General features: G+C 39.2%; 1 protein-coding gene across 6 annotated transcripts in view; it reads right to left on the bottom strand.

Moving 5' to 3' along the window:
- LOC125766968 (protein O-mannosyl-transferase Tmtc3) overlaps positions 1-13938 on the bottom strand; it is a 169060-nt gene that overhangs the window by 77035 nt on the left and 78087 nt on the right. For all 6 annotated transcript variants that reach the window (XM_049433118.1, XM_049433117.1, XM_049433119.1 and 3 more), the window contains exon 5: positions 12622-12703. In XM_049433118.1, coding sequence (XP_049289075.1) covers positions 12622-12703 — 82 coding nt within the window. The remainder of the gene's footprint in view (positions 1-12621; positions 12704-13938) is intronic.

The following is a 13938-nucleotide window of genomic DNA, read 5'->3' as shown; positions in this document are numbered from 1 at the left end:
AAAATCTCGGCAAAAGAATGAGTAAGGTCACGCGGATGCTTTCAAATGTCACGACGTTTCTGCTTGGCGGAAACAAATGCCGTTGGGTTTGATGCGAGAGCACGCGAATTAATTTGTCGCGAGTGAAGTTTAATTTGTATGCGCAGCGGGAAATGTGACTGAAATATAGGGCACCAAATTTTTTATATACTACTTGGGTAAATTTGAAGAAATTACAGGTGTGTACAGAATAAAGTATTGTTGATGGAGCGATTTCCCTAAAATTTTGTTATTTATTTATTTTATTATTTGCGACTTTTGCCGTACTACAAGCACCGCTTGTGCGGATGGTTTCAATAGTCACAAGGAAATTCCTCGTAATTTACCTTATCCCGGGCATACTCGGTTGTGATTGGGCGAAAATTTATTTCTTTTTTATATTTTTTTAATTTAAAATTTGTTGTGTTTTTGATAAAAAAAATACAACTAAATATTTGGGCTTAAATACCTTCATTGAACCAAACTTATAGAGTATTATATATAGCTAAACTCGTCGAGCGTGTGGCGTAAACGGGTTGAGAGGCAACGGGCTCGAACTGTTCATAAAATAAAGAGTTCAGTTGCGTACAAGGAATCGAAGAATACACGGTTTAAGTCGTTTCGTAAAAATTGACGTAAATACACATTTTGTAAAAACCAGTGTTTTACACTACACAGCTCTTTTGACGATTTTTGCAAGTTTTTCAACTCACTATTCGTTCCGGTGCAGAACTCTTCGGTTTAAGAATTTTAATTGATATGTGTTATGTACGCAAAATTCGCCGAATAACTTAGGTAAATCATTATTTAATTTATAAACAGTAAAAACTAAATAAAAAAAGTAAAAACTTTTTAATAAAAACTAAGAAAAAACTTTTTTTGTCCAAAAGCAACCATCGCATTACCGATGTCTCGTTTAACCATTTACTAACGAACAACATCTATTCATTCTGTGTCAATAAGAAATCCATTTTTATGCAATGCAAAAACAACCCCCTGATAATCAGATTACATGACATCGTGTTATTTCGATTACGGCATGGCATGCATAGAAATGCATGTGCACTTTACCGGCACAGAAAGATCGAGTACTGGAAAGGTTCCACTTTTCTATCCGGTTTTTGAGATGTGTCGGATTTCCTTCCCCGTGCTGTCGGAAGGATGCGAACTTTTGTCTCCAAACCGAAACGTCCCCATGATGTTCCACACACAGTAGCAGTGGGGTGCGGAAGATGCAATTAAGATGGAATTATCCGCTTACGATGGTGTGTGGGTGGCACACCACACGGGCTGAAGTGTGAAACTCATTTCGGTGTGCTGAGTGTGTGTTGGTAGTATGTTTCATTGGGATATCCTTTTTTCCGCACAGGGGTTACGTTCGTCTAACTAAATCCTTTGCTTTTTCTTTGGGATTTTTTTTGTGCTGTAAGCGGTTCATTCTAGAACGTGTGTTTAAAAAGAATCTGAGAGTATGAAAACATTATTTTAAAGGATCCGTATTGTTGTTGAGATTAATTCAGTAAAATAGAGATAAATTAATTGAAAAATAAATTTAGCATTACGAACGTGTCAATGAACTGTTCTGTTACGAGATAAAGTAATTATAAATGTCTATTGCCTCTAGTGCTTTCATTAAAACTTCTCTGTAGCACATGTATAATTTATCAGGTCTTGATTTAACTTATTCAATTAAAAAATAAAAAAAAACTCAAAAAACATCAAGCTCAAATTAAAACTTATATAAATTAAAATTTCACGAAAAAAAATCATGGAAAAAAACTATTAGTCAAGAAAAAGGTTCAGCAGGTAGATCAACACGAAGATCCTTTAAAAAAATATGATATTAATGACAATAAAATTTCTTATAACATAAGTGTAAAACTCGAGTAAAGTAAATAATTATGAAAATTGGAGATAATGATGATGAAGACGATGATGATGATTCGGAGCAACTTTTAAAACATTTCAACCAAGGCAAAAATAAGGATGTTTATTTTATCATTGTGATTTTCAAAAAAATATCTCTTATAACTTATAACGGTTGCTAAAATTAGCTAAATTTAGCTTAAATTTTATCAGTAGCCTTGTTAAACCTCATAAGCGAACTGACAAATGATTACTCGGGGGCGATAAATTGCAACCCTTCGTCATTCGCCATTGCTATCACCTGTGTTGGGATGGGGCATTCAACATCCCAGCGTCACTGCTTCCACACCATCAGTTACGGCTGATCCGGATACCGGGCCGCACATAATTCATGGTGTGATTAGTGCGGGGTTGTGCGTTTTTGTCTATCTGTACGATAGAACAGTTAGTGGTACAACGATGGAAAGAAATTAAAACCTTGAAACCAGCGCACATTCGGCAGATGGACGGAAAAATCTAATCCATCGCACAGGCGAAGCTTTGTTTCACCGCCCGAAGGCTATCCGGGAACGTTGCTGCAATGTACCGACGCTGACCAGCTCTTCGCAAATCCAATCGCTAGATCATTCGTTGGACCACACAATTCATCGTATGCAGCTGGTGAACGGGCTATATGGGGAGGCTCGCAACACACCACGAATTGTGCGAACGGTGACGTTCGTGTGGATGACATACTTGCGACGCATGCGATGTCCCTATCGTGACGATGGAATCGCACCTCAATGTTGGTGCACCCACGGGGGAACTGGGTGATTATCACACAGCAATGGATAGTAGCTCGACATTGCATTAAGCCTGTGGGGCGGAAGCGATCGTTAGTGGTTGATTCATGGAACCTCCGGGAACGATGGACGAGAAAACTGTGCTGTTCCGTAAAGAATTCACTGGGTTGAATATGAAGATACGTGACCGTGAGTTCAAGGACGATAAAACTGAAGCAAATGCAAATTTTGATAGTTATTTCACAAGAGTTTCTTCAACAAATCGAAATAGAGGAACTATTTTTATGATAAAAAAGTGTATCCACTGATGCCATTTCGTTAATCAAAAAATATATTCTACCATAACACTTTTATTAACAAATTATTAACAAACATATTTTATTAAAAAATTGAAGTGTATTGAATTTTCGCAGAATAATTAATCTTGAGGAATTGTCGAATCTCCAGTCCAAATCTTCGAAGAATTATGTATCTTGAGTAATTGACGGATATCCAGACCGAATATTCGAAGAATTATGAATCCTGACCTATTGACGGACATCCAAATCGATTATTCGAAGAATTTTGAATCTTGAGAAATTGACGGATCTCCAGTCCAAATCTTCGAAGAATTATGTATCTTGATTAATGGACAGATCTCCAGACCGATTCTTCGAAGAATGTTGAATCTTGAGAAATTGACGGACTTCCAAAACAAATTTTCGAACAATTATACATTTTGAAAAGACGAATAATCACTAGCGTTTCATGAATTTAGAGAGAATATTTTAAACTATAAATATAAACTTCATGAAGTTTAGAGGTGCGCGGAAACTCTAAAAAATTTAAAGAAATTTCTTAATCTTCTTGACAAAGATTCAAAGACATTCATACGTTTAAGAGTACAGTTCAGAATTACCCAACGTTAGTTTTGTCGTTAACTTTCTGCCATGAATAGTACAACGTGGTATTAGATGCCTTAAAATGTCTGAATCTGATATTGTGCGAACATTTCCTTTTTTTCCACTCAACAGGAGTCAAAAAATTCTTCTTATAGCATTCCAACGTACAAGTGGGGTTTGTTCTACTACCGTGTATTAATCAGTACGTTCTGGAACTTTTGTTCATCCGCCTATAGAGAAGGTCCAGCATGGTTTTGAGCGGCAACCCAAAGTTGATTCACTCTGGGTGGTAGAAAACCTACGGTTCAACCAGTGGGGAAAGCCAAACAAAAAAAAAAAGCTGGATTAAAGGACATTCTTGACTGGCAGTTTTTCGTTTCGTCCCATTCATTCGTTCCCGCATGTCTATCCGAAACATGGCTGGTTGTTGACTTCTCAAATACTCGCACGAACATAGCGGCAGTGTAATCAGAAATAGCTACCCATCAACCCGAACCGGTCTGTAACTGTTCAGAGTGGGGGTGGTGGGTTACTCGGTGAACATAATCCAATATCATTAATCAAGATTTATTACCTATTTACGTTGCTATTATTTCAAAACGGCAAAACCATAAGCAAGAGACCGCCCGGTGTGAAAGGCGATGGTATAGGGAACTGCAAAACCCAACCGCGCAAATCGCATCTGCCCTTCTCTGCGTTTTGTGTGTGTGTATGAGGGCAAAGGCGAGTGATTTCGCTTTATTTTTTGTTGCACAAATACCACATGGAGACGCCTGGTGGTTGGTTGTGACGGAACATCCCGTGCATCGGCTTTGGTTGGTCGTTTGTGGAAACTGTTGGGTATTTGGACAGCTGCAGCAACACTCTAAAAGCTACGATTTCCCGATTTTCCCTTTCTTGTACCGGATAGTGCTGATGCTGCAGATAATGGATAATGTTGGTGAGTAAAATACCAATCCATGGAATGGAATGAAACAAAAAAAAGGCGAAATGCGAAATTGACGAGATAATGCTAGTTGATCTAATAAGAGTCAAAAAGGTAAGACTCGAGGGAATGCATTGATTTAGCTATCAACGTGATGTACAATCTTATTTTCTATATAGTGTTTAGTTAAAAAAACAGGTTTTTTATACTGTTATAATAAAACTGATATATGAACGTAATATAAATTAACAAAACGATGCATTTTTCCACACAAACAAAAAATCCCAGACAACCAAATATTCCAACCAACCAACCGAGTTTAATTCTACCGCACGATTGGCTTTCTAAGAACACTTCTTCGCATGAAAACCGCCACTTAATCTACCACGAAATCCGCATTAGAATGAATAGGACCTTCACCGCAAGCCTTCACCTTCCATCTTGCCTGCCGAAAGATTTTAAGCCATACTTCCTTCCATCTAGTTCCAGAGAGAACGCGTACTGCAAGCAATTAAAAACTCAATCAACACCTTTGCTTCCGCCATGCCCTGTACAGAGAACCATGAAAAATATCAGGTTCTTCTGGCAGTGTTCATTTGTGCAAGCGTACATTTTGCCGCTGAGAACGGAAGCTTTCATTCACTAGTGAAACAGTGAAAGCTTAAAGTACTTGGTTTGGTGAGATTTTTCCTTGTCACAACACCACTACCACCACCGCCACATCCATCGCGGCAGTAGATGAGCAGAGAAAGATTTATCCGAAATTGGAATCAGTTTTCTCTTCTAAGTATGCACGGTAGGAGAACTGGTGGTTGGAAGGGGTGGTTGGTTCGAACAAGGGATCAGCTTTCTGTTTTCTAGATTTCTCTTCACACCGCCAACCGTACCACCGTGCAGATATGTCTTATTGCGTCTCATTCACGGATTTGCGATTCAGCCGAGAATCAGTTGAACAAAATCCGTTTTTCCTGAACAATTTTCTCATTGGAATGAATGTCACACACAGACAAATACATGCCGGTAGTAGGGCGTAGAACACGTCAAACCGTAAGGGAATGGGGAAATTTTGCGGCCAGCTCATCCAGTGAGGGTTCGTGGTTTGTTCAATTTCAAATTCAATTATTGCCATAATGCTATCGTATCGGGCGAACGTTTCCATTTATGTTTCCATCGGTATCTTTATCCCTGTCTTCGGCATCCACACTTTGTCCTTTGCATCGTCTCCTTCTCGGGCTGCGCAATGGACCGGAGGGGTTTTTTAAGGTTTAGGATTTTGATTTGATTGTTTTTATCCCGTGTCACTGAGTTTCGCACTTCGATTGTAGAGCCACAACACATTATACGAACCATTGCACACCGGAGAAAACGTCAAACGGTTTGGAAATCGATAGAGCGCCCGGCAGTGCGATCGAAGCTGGCATCGTCAATGGCGCAGGCAATCGAGTTAAAATTTAATTGGCAAGTTACGGGTGGTTGATGGTCGTGGGTCGCTTTACCAATTTGTGCCAAAACAGAGACATGAATGGTTTGCTGCCGCCCACCGCCCCCGTATAGCGATGGGGACATCAGCGCGGTGCTGCATACTGCAGCTAATTAAGTGCAGTAAGATAATAACACGACAATCGGTGCATTTTCAGCCAATTTCAGCTGGTCAGCTGATAGGTGCACAGGATCCCGGTTTATTGTTTATCCTTTTGTCCGGCATTGCCCGTCGGGACAGAAGTGCGGGTGGGACCGGGGAATTCGATTTGCGTCCGGGTGGTGGGAATCCTTAATTGTGAGATAGCAACAGATCGATACGGGCCGGAACCTGGTGTGCTGGTGTGCGCATTGATTACGAAATGTGCCGTCGCTGACTTTGGGATAATTGTTTCGTCTTCTTGTGTTTGCCAGACCCTGCCGTCTAGAGGGGCAGACCGGTTGAAAGTAATTAAGTGTTTGGCCGTGTTCACGGGCCCGTATGCGTAAGACTGGTGTACGTACGCGATTTGCAAGCATGCTCTAAAACGGGTGTTTCAAGTGGAAGCAAATTGTTAACCCAAATCAAAATATTCCAATTCAATTTCCAGCACACAAACGAGATTGCGCGTGTTTGTGCAGTGGCGTGTTAGGGAAGGCGGGGCTTGATACGGTTTAATTAATATCCTGTAACTGGAGTAATTTGGAATCGAATGAACGGGCATTTTGCTGAACAAAATTGATTACTATAACAATGCAATTGTACCAGTAACCGAAATGCATAAGGACAAGGAGTTTCATAAATTTATTGGAGTAATTTTTATATATTTATGATATTACTACTAAAATACATAATTAAAACATTAATATCGTGTTAATATTAAAACATTAACATATTATTATAATGTTTAATATAATAATATTAAACATTAATAATAATAAAACATGTATCGTTAGACATGGTTAGAAATAAGCCCACGATCAAAATTATGTTTGTTTTTATAACGATATATCATTGTTACATCGATACATCGATACATCATCAATCAATAAAATAAAAGAAAATATTAAATATTTACAGGTTTTACCGGCTGATTTTTAAATAGTTCACATAATTTTTCATTTCAAATAAGGATTTTTTCATCAACCAAGGAAATGAAATGACGAAATCATTTGTTAAAAATACCTAACGAAAACGAAAGGCCGTATCAAGAGTGTGTGAACTTTTTTCATTCCTTCCGTTACTGTAAAATTATTAATTTTTATTTTTAAATTTTTTAAATTTTTACAACCTCAGTGGTTTATTCTCTCTTTTTTTCCTTATGATTGTGCAATTGATAGGTGTAATCAGCAAAGGGTTTAACGTTAGACGGACCAAGCGGCCGTGGAGGGTCCCGTGCTCTCAAGTGTATGCAAGCATTTCGCAGGGGTTCACTCGCATCCTATTAACAAATATTGTTATTCTTACTCTATCGACCATGTTTTTTTAAAAGCAGGTTTCTGTCTTTAGGGACCTAGGAATATGGCCCAACGAAGGTCTTACCTTCTAGAACTTCTAGAAACTTCTATTTAGAAGTTTCTTGGAATTCTTCAGCGCATTAATGTGAATTTTTTGGATTCTCTATGTTTGACGACACTTTATACCTCATTGACTAGATCATCGCTGGATATTGTTGGGTGATTTAGTGTGTACCTTGACCAAAATTCGTAAAAATCATATCCAGCGGTTCCATATCCGCTCGTGCTCGCCAAGGTGTACGTTGATCGTGAGGTAGTTCTTTATTGAGCGAAATTCGAAGGTTCAATTCTCGAGTTTAAATGAACTTTGAGTGATATAATTTTTGTACGTTTTCGCCTAAAACGATTATTTGACTTGTTTTCTGACGATTTATTTCTATTGTTTCTATTGTATTATTACTCTGAATAGATCTATCAGTTCTGATGGATAATACCACCTATTATGAGAGATTCACTGTTAGCAAGATCCTTGGCTTTAGCTCCTCTGATCTAAGATGTCGGTTGCATAAAATGACGTGTTTCAAATCCAGTATGACGAACAAACATATGACGGAAAAAAATTATAACATTGTTAATAAAATAATAAATACTTTTACATAAGCTTGGTAAAAAAATATATCTCACTTCTTTATTAAGTTAATAATTTGTTGTAACGAAACATGGCTACCTAAATTTCAACTACATCTCATACTCTTTAAATCAACCCTACGGTAGATACTAAATCTAAATGTACCGTTGAAAATTAAATCGAAACGAGTTGTTGAAATACAACAGGAAAGCAAGCAAACCATTTATTTTCATGATCATGAGGGTGATTTTATTTAAAAATAAAACCAACATCACCATCGGATTTGAAACAAGATTTTTTTCTGTAGGTAAGCGTTACTGCTTTCCCGGTAGGGATTTAAAACAGGTTTCGTAGCATTATCCACGCCGAAAATGCAAGCGAATGTATGAAGTTTGCCATGTGTTGTTTAGTTGGGAACTTTTTTTTCACTTCCACGTACAGCAAAATATTCCGCGCGGGATACTCAAATAAAGCAACGGACTGCAGCAAAACGGTGGACGTTTTTTCCAAGCGGCCGCAGCGAAAATGGAGCGAAAAAGAAAACACAAACGAACTGTGTGCGTGCAACGGGCACGCCTTGTTGTGTCAACTTTCACATCCAGCTTTCACAAGCTCGTTGGAATGATTTTCATTTTTTTTCTCTTGTAACGGTAAGGAAAGTAATGTAATAAAAAGACATGAGCGTAGTAAAAACATAGAACCATCGGCCTGATACGTATGTGTGTGTGCGCGCGAGGTGAGTATGTTTTGAGTGCATTTCCGTGGGTGGAAAGTGATTCAAACTATGTGTATGTGTGTGCAATTTGTTGCACAATTCGCTCCGAGCAGCGCTTGTTGGCTTAAAACTGTTGCAAGCACCAATTTACGCCCAACAGGGGAAGAGAAAGTGTGCTGACGAAAATACACTACGAAGTGTTAGAAAATTTGGCGAAGGATGGAGAAAACAGGGCAAAAGCAGCATTGCAAAAAAGAAGCAGAAAAAAACAACAAAAAAGCGTGCAAATTGTGGTATGAAAATGGATTCCCCTGCAGGACATTGTAACGCAATGCGGAGCGTCCACACTCACACACACACATCCATATCCTTCCGTTCGGCTCGTTGCACTCGCTGCTCCCAACCCAAACAAATCACGCTTTCCCGCCCTTTTCCTACATTCGAATGAACTTAACCATGGCTGATCGTTGGTTTTTATTTAAAACCCTTCGTGGCACTGTAACCCATTGCAAGCTGGGGGCGGTTGAATAAAAAAAAAGCTCTTTTATCCAACATGGAACCATTTGCTTGCACACCCGAGGCCTGCGATTGATAGTGAATGTATGTGTGTTTTGCGTGTGTGTATGTATGTGTGGCACAGTCCATCGGCCATTCCACTTTAGCCAGGGGGAGATCTCGGACGTCGGACGTCGTTTAGTGTTATTAAATTTCATTTATTAATACCATAAAACATCCTCTTTCACACTCCTTTCGCGTACGGCAAATGGAATGAAATGGCGCGTTAGGTCAGAGAAAAACACAGACCGGCACACACATTCATGAAGTTTTTATACATTCTACTATTTTTGTTGCAATGCTTTTTGTAACTTAAAACCTGTTTTATTCGTTTTTTTCTCTCTGTCATGTGCTTGATGTGATTTTTTCTTTCTTTATTTTCTGTATTACAGCGCAGAAAAAAATTATACAAAATTTCGCATCATGATCTCTATAGTTATATGTTAGGCAATATTTGATGTTTGAACAAAATGTTTTTTCAGGTACTTTTCAGCTACTCAAAAGCTATAATTTTTTTTAAATTAAAATTATAAACGTATTTTTTGTTTTTTTGTTTGTTTTTGTTGTTCTTTTAAAAAGTTTTTTTGTCACGAATCTTATGGTAATTTTACATTGATATATTTTCTTCCTGTTAGAAAATATGTTCAAACGTTTTAAATATATGATAATATGCGAAAACATACTTTAATAATCATTATTATATGTTATTCAATATTTCTACAAGTTTTCTATTTATAACAAAAATAACCATTGTTCTTATAGTTATGCTAAGGACATTGGGAATAACTGTGCGAAGTGAAGGCAGGTTTTCAAATGAAATTTCATGATAATTTTTTTTCAAGACTTAAAATGTAATTTGAATTAAATTCCAATCTTAACTATAAATAGTACTCAAATTGTTACAATTATTAGGGATCGCTAAATACTCTTTTCATGCGCTAACAAAATTACCACAAACCTGCAAAAACAATTTCTTTTTGCACTTTAACGCTTACTTAAGAAGCGGCCTACGGACTTGTTTTTTCCTTGCTGACCATCCTACACCACTGTCAAACGACAAAGGTTTCCGATTTCATCCTGCATAACTTATTCATTCCATTTAATCGCTTTATGGCCAGCATCGCAAAACGAGCGAACGGGTGAAAATTCGATTTTTCCTCCTTTTTGCGTTCCGCCACATTATCGCCCAAAAAACCCAAACTCACGCCCCGAAGGAAAGGTGGACGGCTTGGTCAACAGAACAGTTGACTCAATTACGGTCGACTTGAGCAGAGGTTATGCCCGCCCGGAAGGCCAACGAAGAAATATAAGCGACTGAACTGTGTGCCGCCTAATGTCGGAAAATATCGTACGGAAATCGACCTCTCGACACGCTAACCGGGTATCTTCACTTCACACGATGGCAAAATTGACAAAGAACGAAAAGATGGTGCAAGTATGAAAAAAAAGGAAGAATGGCAAGAAAACTTCACACACACACAATCAAACCACAAATTCGTCCCACACCCGAACAAGCAAACAGCTGGAAATGTTCCCCGGGACAAAGCGTTACGAAGATTTTCCGTAAAGTTCGCGGTACCATGATACGGTGGTCACACGGCAGCTGCTCCCAACGCCAACACTCGCCAACGCGTTTGGTGTTGTTTGCGCGATAGAATGAAACGATGATTGGACGGACGAAACGGCCCGTCGAGGAAATGGGAACAATTTTCCTTCACCACCGATTATCTTTTGCCGAGTGGCCGACGAGCCGCTAACACCACGGCAGCCATACACATGCATAGCGATAAGCGATTGTGGAACCGATGCTGTGGCTGTGTAGCTAGATTTTTCCATTCGCCCCATGTCCCTCCGTCATCTCCCTTTCGCTCACCACCCAGTTCACACTGCTCACCCCGTGGGATCGACCGGTCACCAAACTGCTGCTTTTCACCGGATAAGCCGTTGAAAATAAGAGGCAAACGGGGGCTGATTATGGGCAAAACTTTGCTACCATCATCACCGATTCCGTACTCAGTGCCACCAACCACCGACCGCACACGTTTTCGGGAGGGAGGGTGGATTTTCACCCAAAATAAAACCCACACTAAACATTAAAAAAATATATATGCATCGAAACAAAAAGCAGCTTATCAGGGTGGCCAGCTGAGCGAGTGTGGCCGTGCGGTTCGATCCAACCGGGTGTGTATACATACGCCTCGGTTTTTGGGAAAGTTTTAAATTGGAACGAATTTTAAACTTGCGCTCTCCCCCGTCTGGGGACCGGTTCATTCGTTTATTTTACTTTCCTTCGGTAAGTTCTTTGGCCGGTCGATGGCTTTCGTGGGGTCGAATCTGGTGGGCCGTATTAGCATACTGATGGTTTTCTAGTCTGATCCTTAAATATAGCAAATTTTTGTTTACTTTATGGAACCATTCGGGAAGATCTTAACACGGTGGTTAGGAAAATATTGCGTGTTGGATTTGGGGGAACAGTTTTAAAGCCACATCGATAAGCAGTATAAAGTTTACTGTTTTATAATCGAAAATGTTGCGAAGAAATGCTCGACAATAAGCAGGCGAGTGGATTATTGTTAGTTCAACAGATGTTCGAACGCTACCTACATAAACCGAATTCAATACAAATCTTTTTTAGATCATCTTTAATAAGTTCGGTCAGTAAGTCAGTCTGATACAAGAAAAAAACAACTGAATTGTTTTCAAAATTGCATTTTGTGGTAGAATATAAGCTGATTCACTTAAAAAGATAGGAATGAAGAATTGTCTGCTAAAAGTTCGATACGTTTAATTAGGTTTTCTTTATCAATTTTCACGTTTCAAGCCTATCCGATTCTAGCATTCAAAAAAAAAAAACAAGCATGATTTTTGAAATTTTTAAGCCAAAATGCTGAAATGAAATTTTAAGCTAAGGTTTCCATCGAAATTGATATTATTTTGATTAAATTAGCTTGCGCAGTTAAGCCTAGACACTTTAAAACAAAACTAATAAATTAGTTTCGAACATCTATCTGACAAAGCGTTAAGGCTTTATGCGTTATGCGTTACGTGATGAAAATCATGCACACAAATGGCAGAACACAATGTATAATTTCTGGATTTTAGACTCATTACAATTATTTATGCAGAATTTAGAACTTAAGATCATCCGTTTCAAGATAGCAGATTGCGCGATGATCGTCCGTGCAGGAAAACGGTTACATTCGAAGTAACAACTAAAAACCATAATTGACTCCATAAAGAGTAACCAGTCTAGAAAACGAGTTGAAGTTGTAGAATCCCACATAATACATTGAATAAGGCATATTAAAAGACCAATATTTAGCTAGGAAACTTACCGCCTCGGTGTGGATTGGATGTACGGCAAAGAGTAGGGCAGCCGCAAAGCTGGCCGATTCCGAAAGCAACATGGCGCACATTCTGCAATGAAAGATAGGAAGCAAAGAATAGAAATAACTACACGAAGGAGTAAAATAATGTGTAAGATGTAGAATCACCATTCACGATTACGGCGCACATGTGGAAAATGGCAAACGATGGGGCAGTAAATTTCATTTGGCCTTTTTGACCACCAGCCTGGGACCATACTCGATCGTGACCGGCAAACAGAGCCCCCCCCCCCCATCCAATATGGCGCTCCATTAGTAGAAGAACACTGAGGGCCATTTTATCTTGACCTACTGCACCAAGCATCTTCTCTTCGAAGGACTTACTGCGTCGTGAGATGACTTTGCGAGGAAGCTCGTTTTTTTCTTTTTTATTCCTCTTTCGGGTGTTTTTTTGTTTTTGCACTCATTTTCATGATTCTCCTTTCATGCATGCCTTTTTTTGCCCTTCGGTCACGTTCCTTTTTCCCATGACAGAATAAAATAAAGGCAGCTGCAAGGAAAGTGGAATACCGAGAAAACAAAGGTTCATGACCCAGTACTACCTATGGCATTAATTTAATTAGTGCCGCTGGCCTTTGGGACTTAGGACTGCGCCAAATTCCGTCGGTTCGCCCCTTTTTGGGTGGTCTTTCATTACCCTTACCGTGAAATACTGGCCCTTTCACGGGCCAACCAATAACCTCCGACGGAGAATTATTTTCTGCACTGTTCATTTGTTGCAGCTCTATGGCCAATTGACTTTCTGGTGCTGTACAGGGAAAATCCAGTTCGAAGGATTGCTGAATGGAGAACGGCAAAAGGATGCGCTTTAATAAGAACCGGAGCGAAACCAAACAGACGCGGTCAATGAACGGCAGAAAACTAACAGCGTGGTACGATCTTCCCTCTCGGGGCTAGAATAAAGGGAGGATCTCAGTAGAAAATCAACAGCGAAAAGGGTTCTTTTGTTGTAGCGGTATAGTATACTGTTTGCGTTTCTATTTATTCCCTTTTTCGTTCGTTTACTAGCGTCTCGGTGCCTTAAGCGGCTGTCTATAATTTTCTTCATTGACACCGGTTGTTTTTACTCCATTTTCTATTTACGACTTGCTCGGATGATGAGTTAAGTTGGTCAACGTTCCAAGTGACGAAATGGTACTAACGCTCGTTAATTAAGTGCTGATTCCAGGAATGTACACCGTACGCCTCATTGCACCCATTAGAATTGTTTGCTTATGCAGGATTCTGTCATCCAAAGAGTAGTCTAGACTTTACACGTTACATGAC

The sequence above is a fragment of the Anopheles funestus genome, chromosome 3RL (genome assembly GCF_943734845.2).
Source record: "Anopheles funestus chromosome 3RL, idAnoFuneDA-416_04, whole genome shotgun sequence".
Taxonomy (NCBI): Eukaryota; Metazoa; Arthropoda; class Insecta; order Diptera; family Culicidae; genus Anopheles; species Anopheles funestus.
Note: the sequence above shows the minus strand (reverse complement) of the source record. Positions and strands in the feature narration are given on the sequence as shown.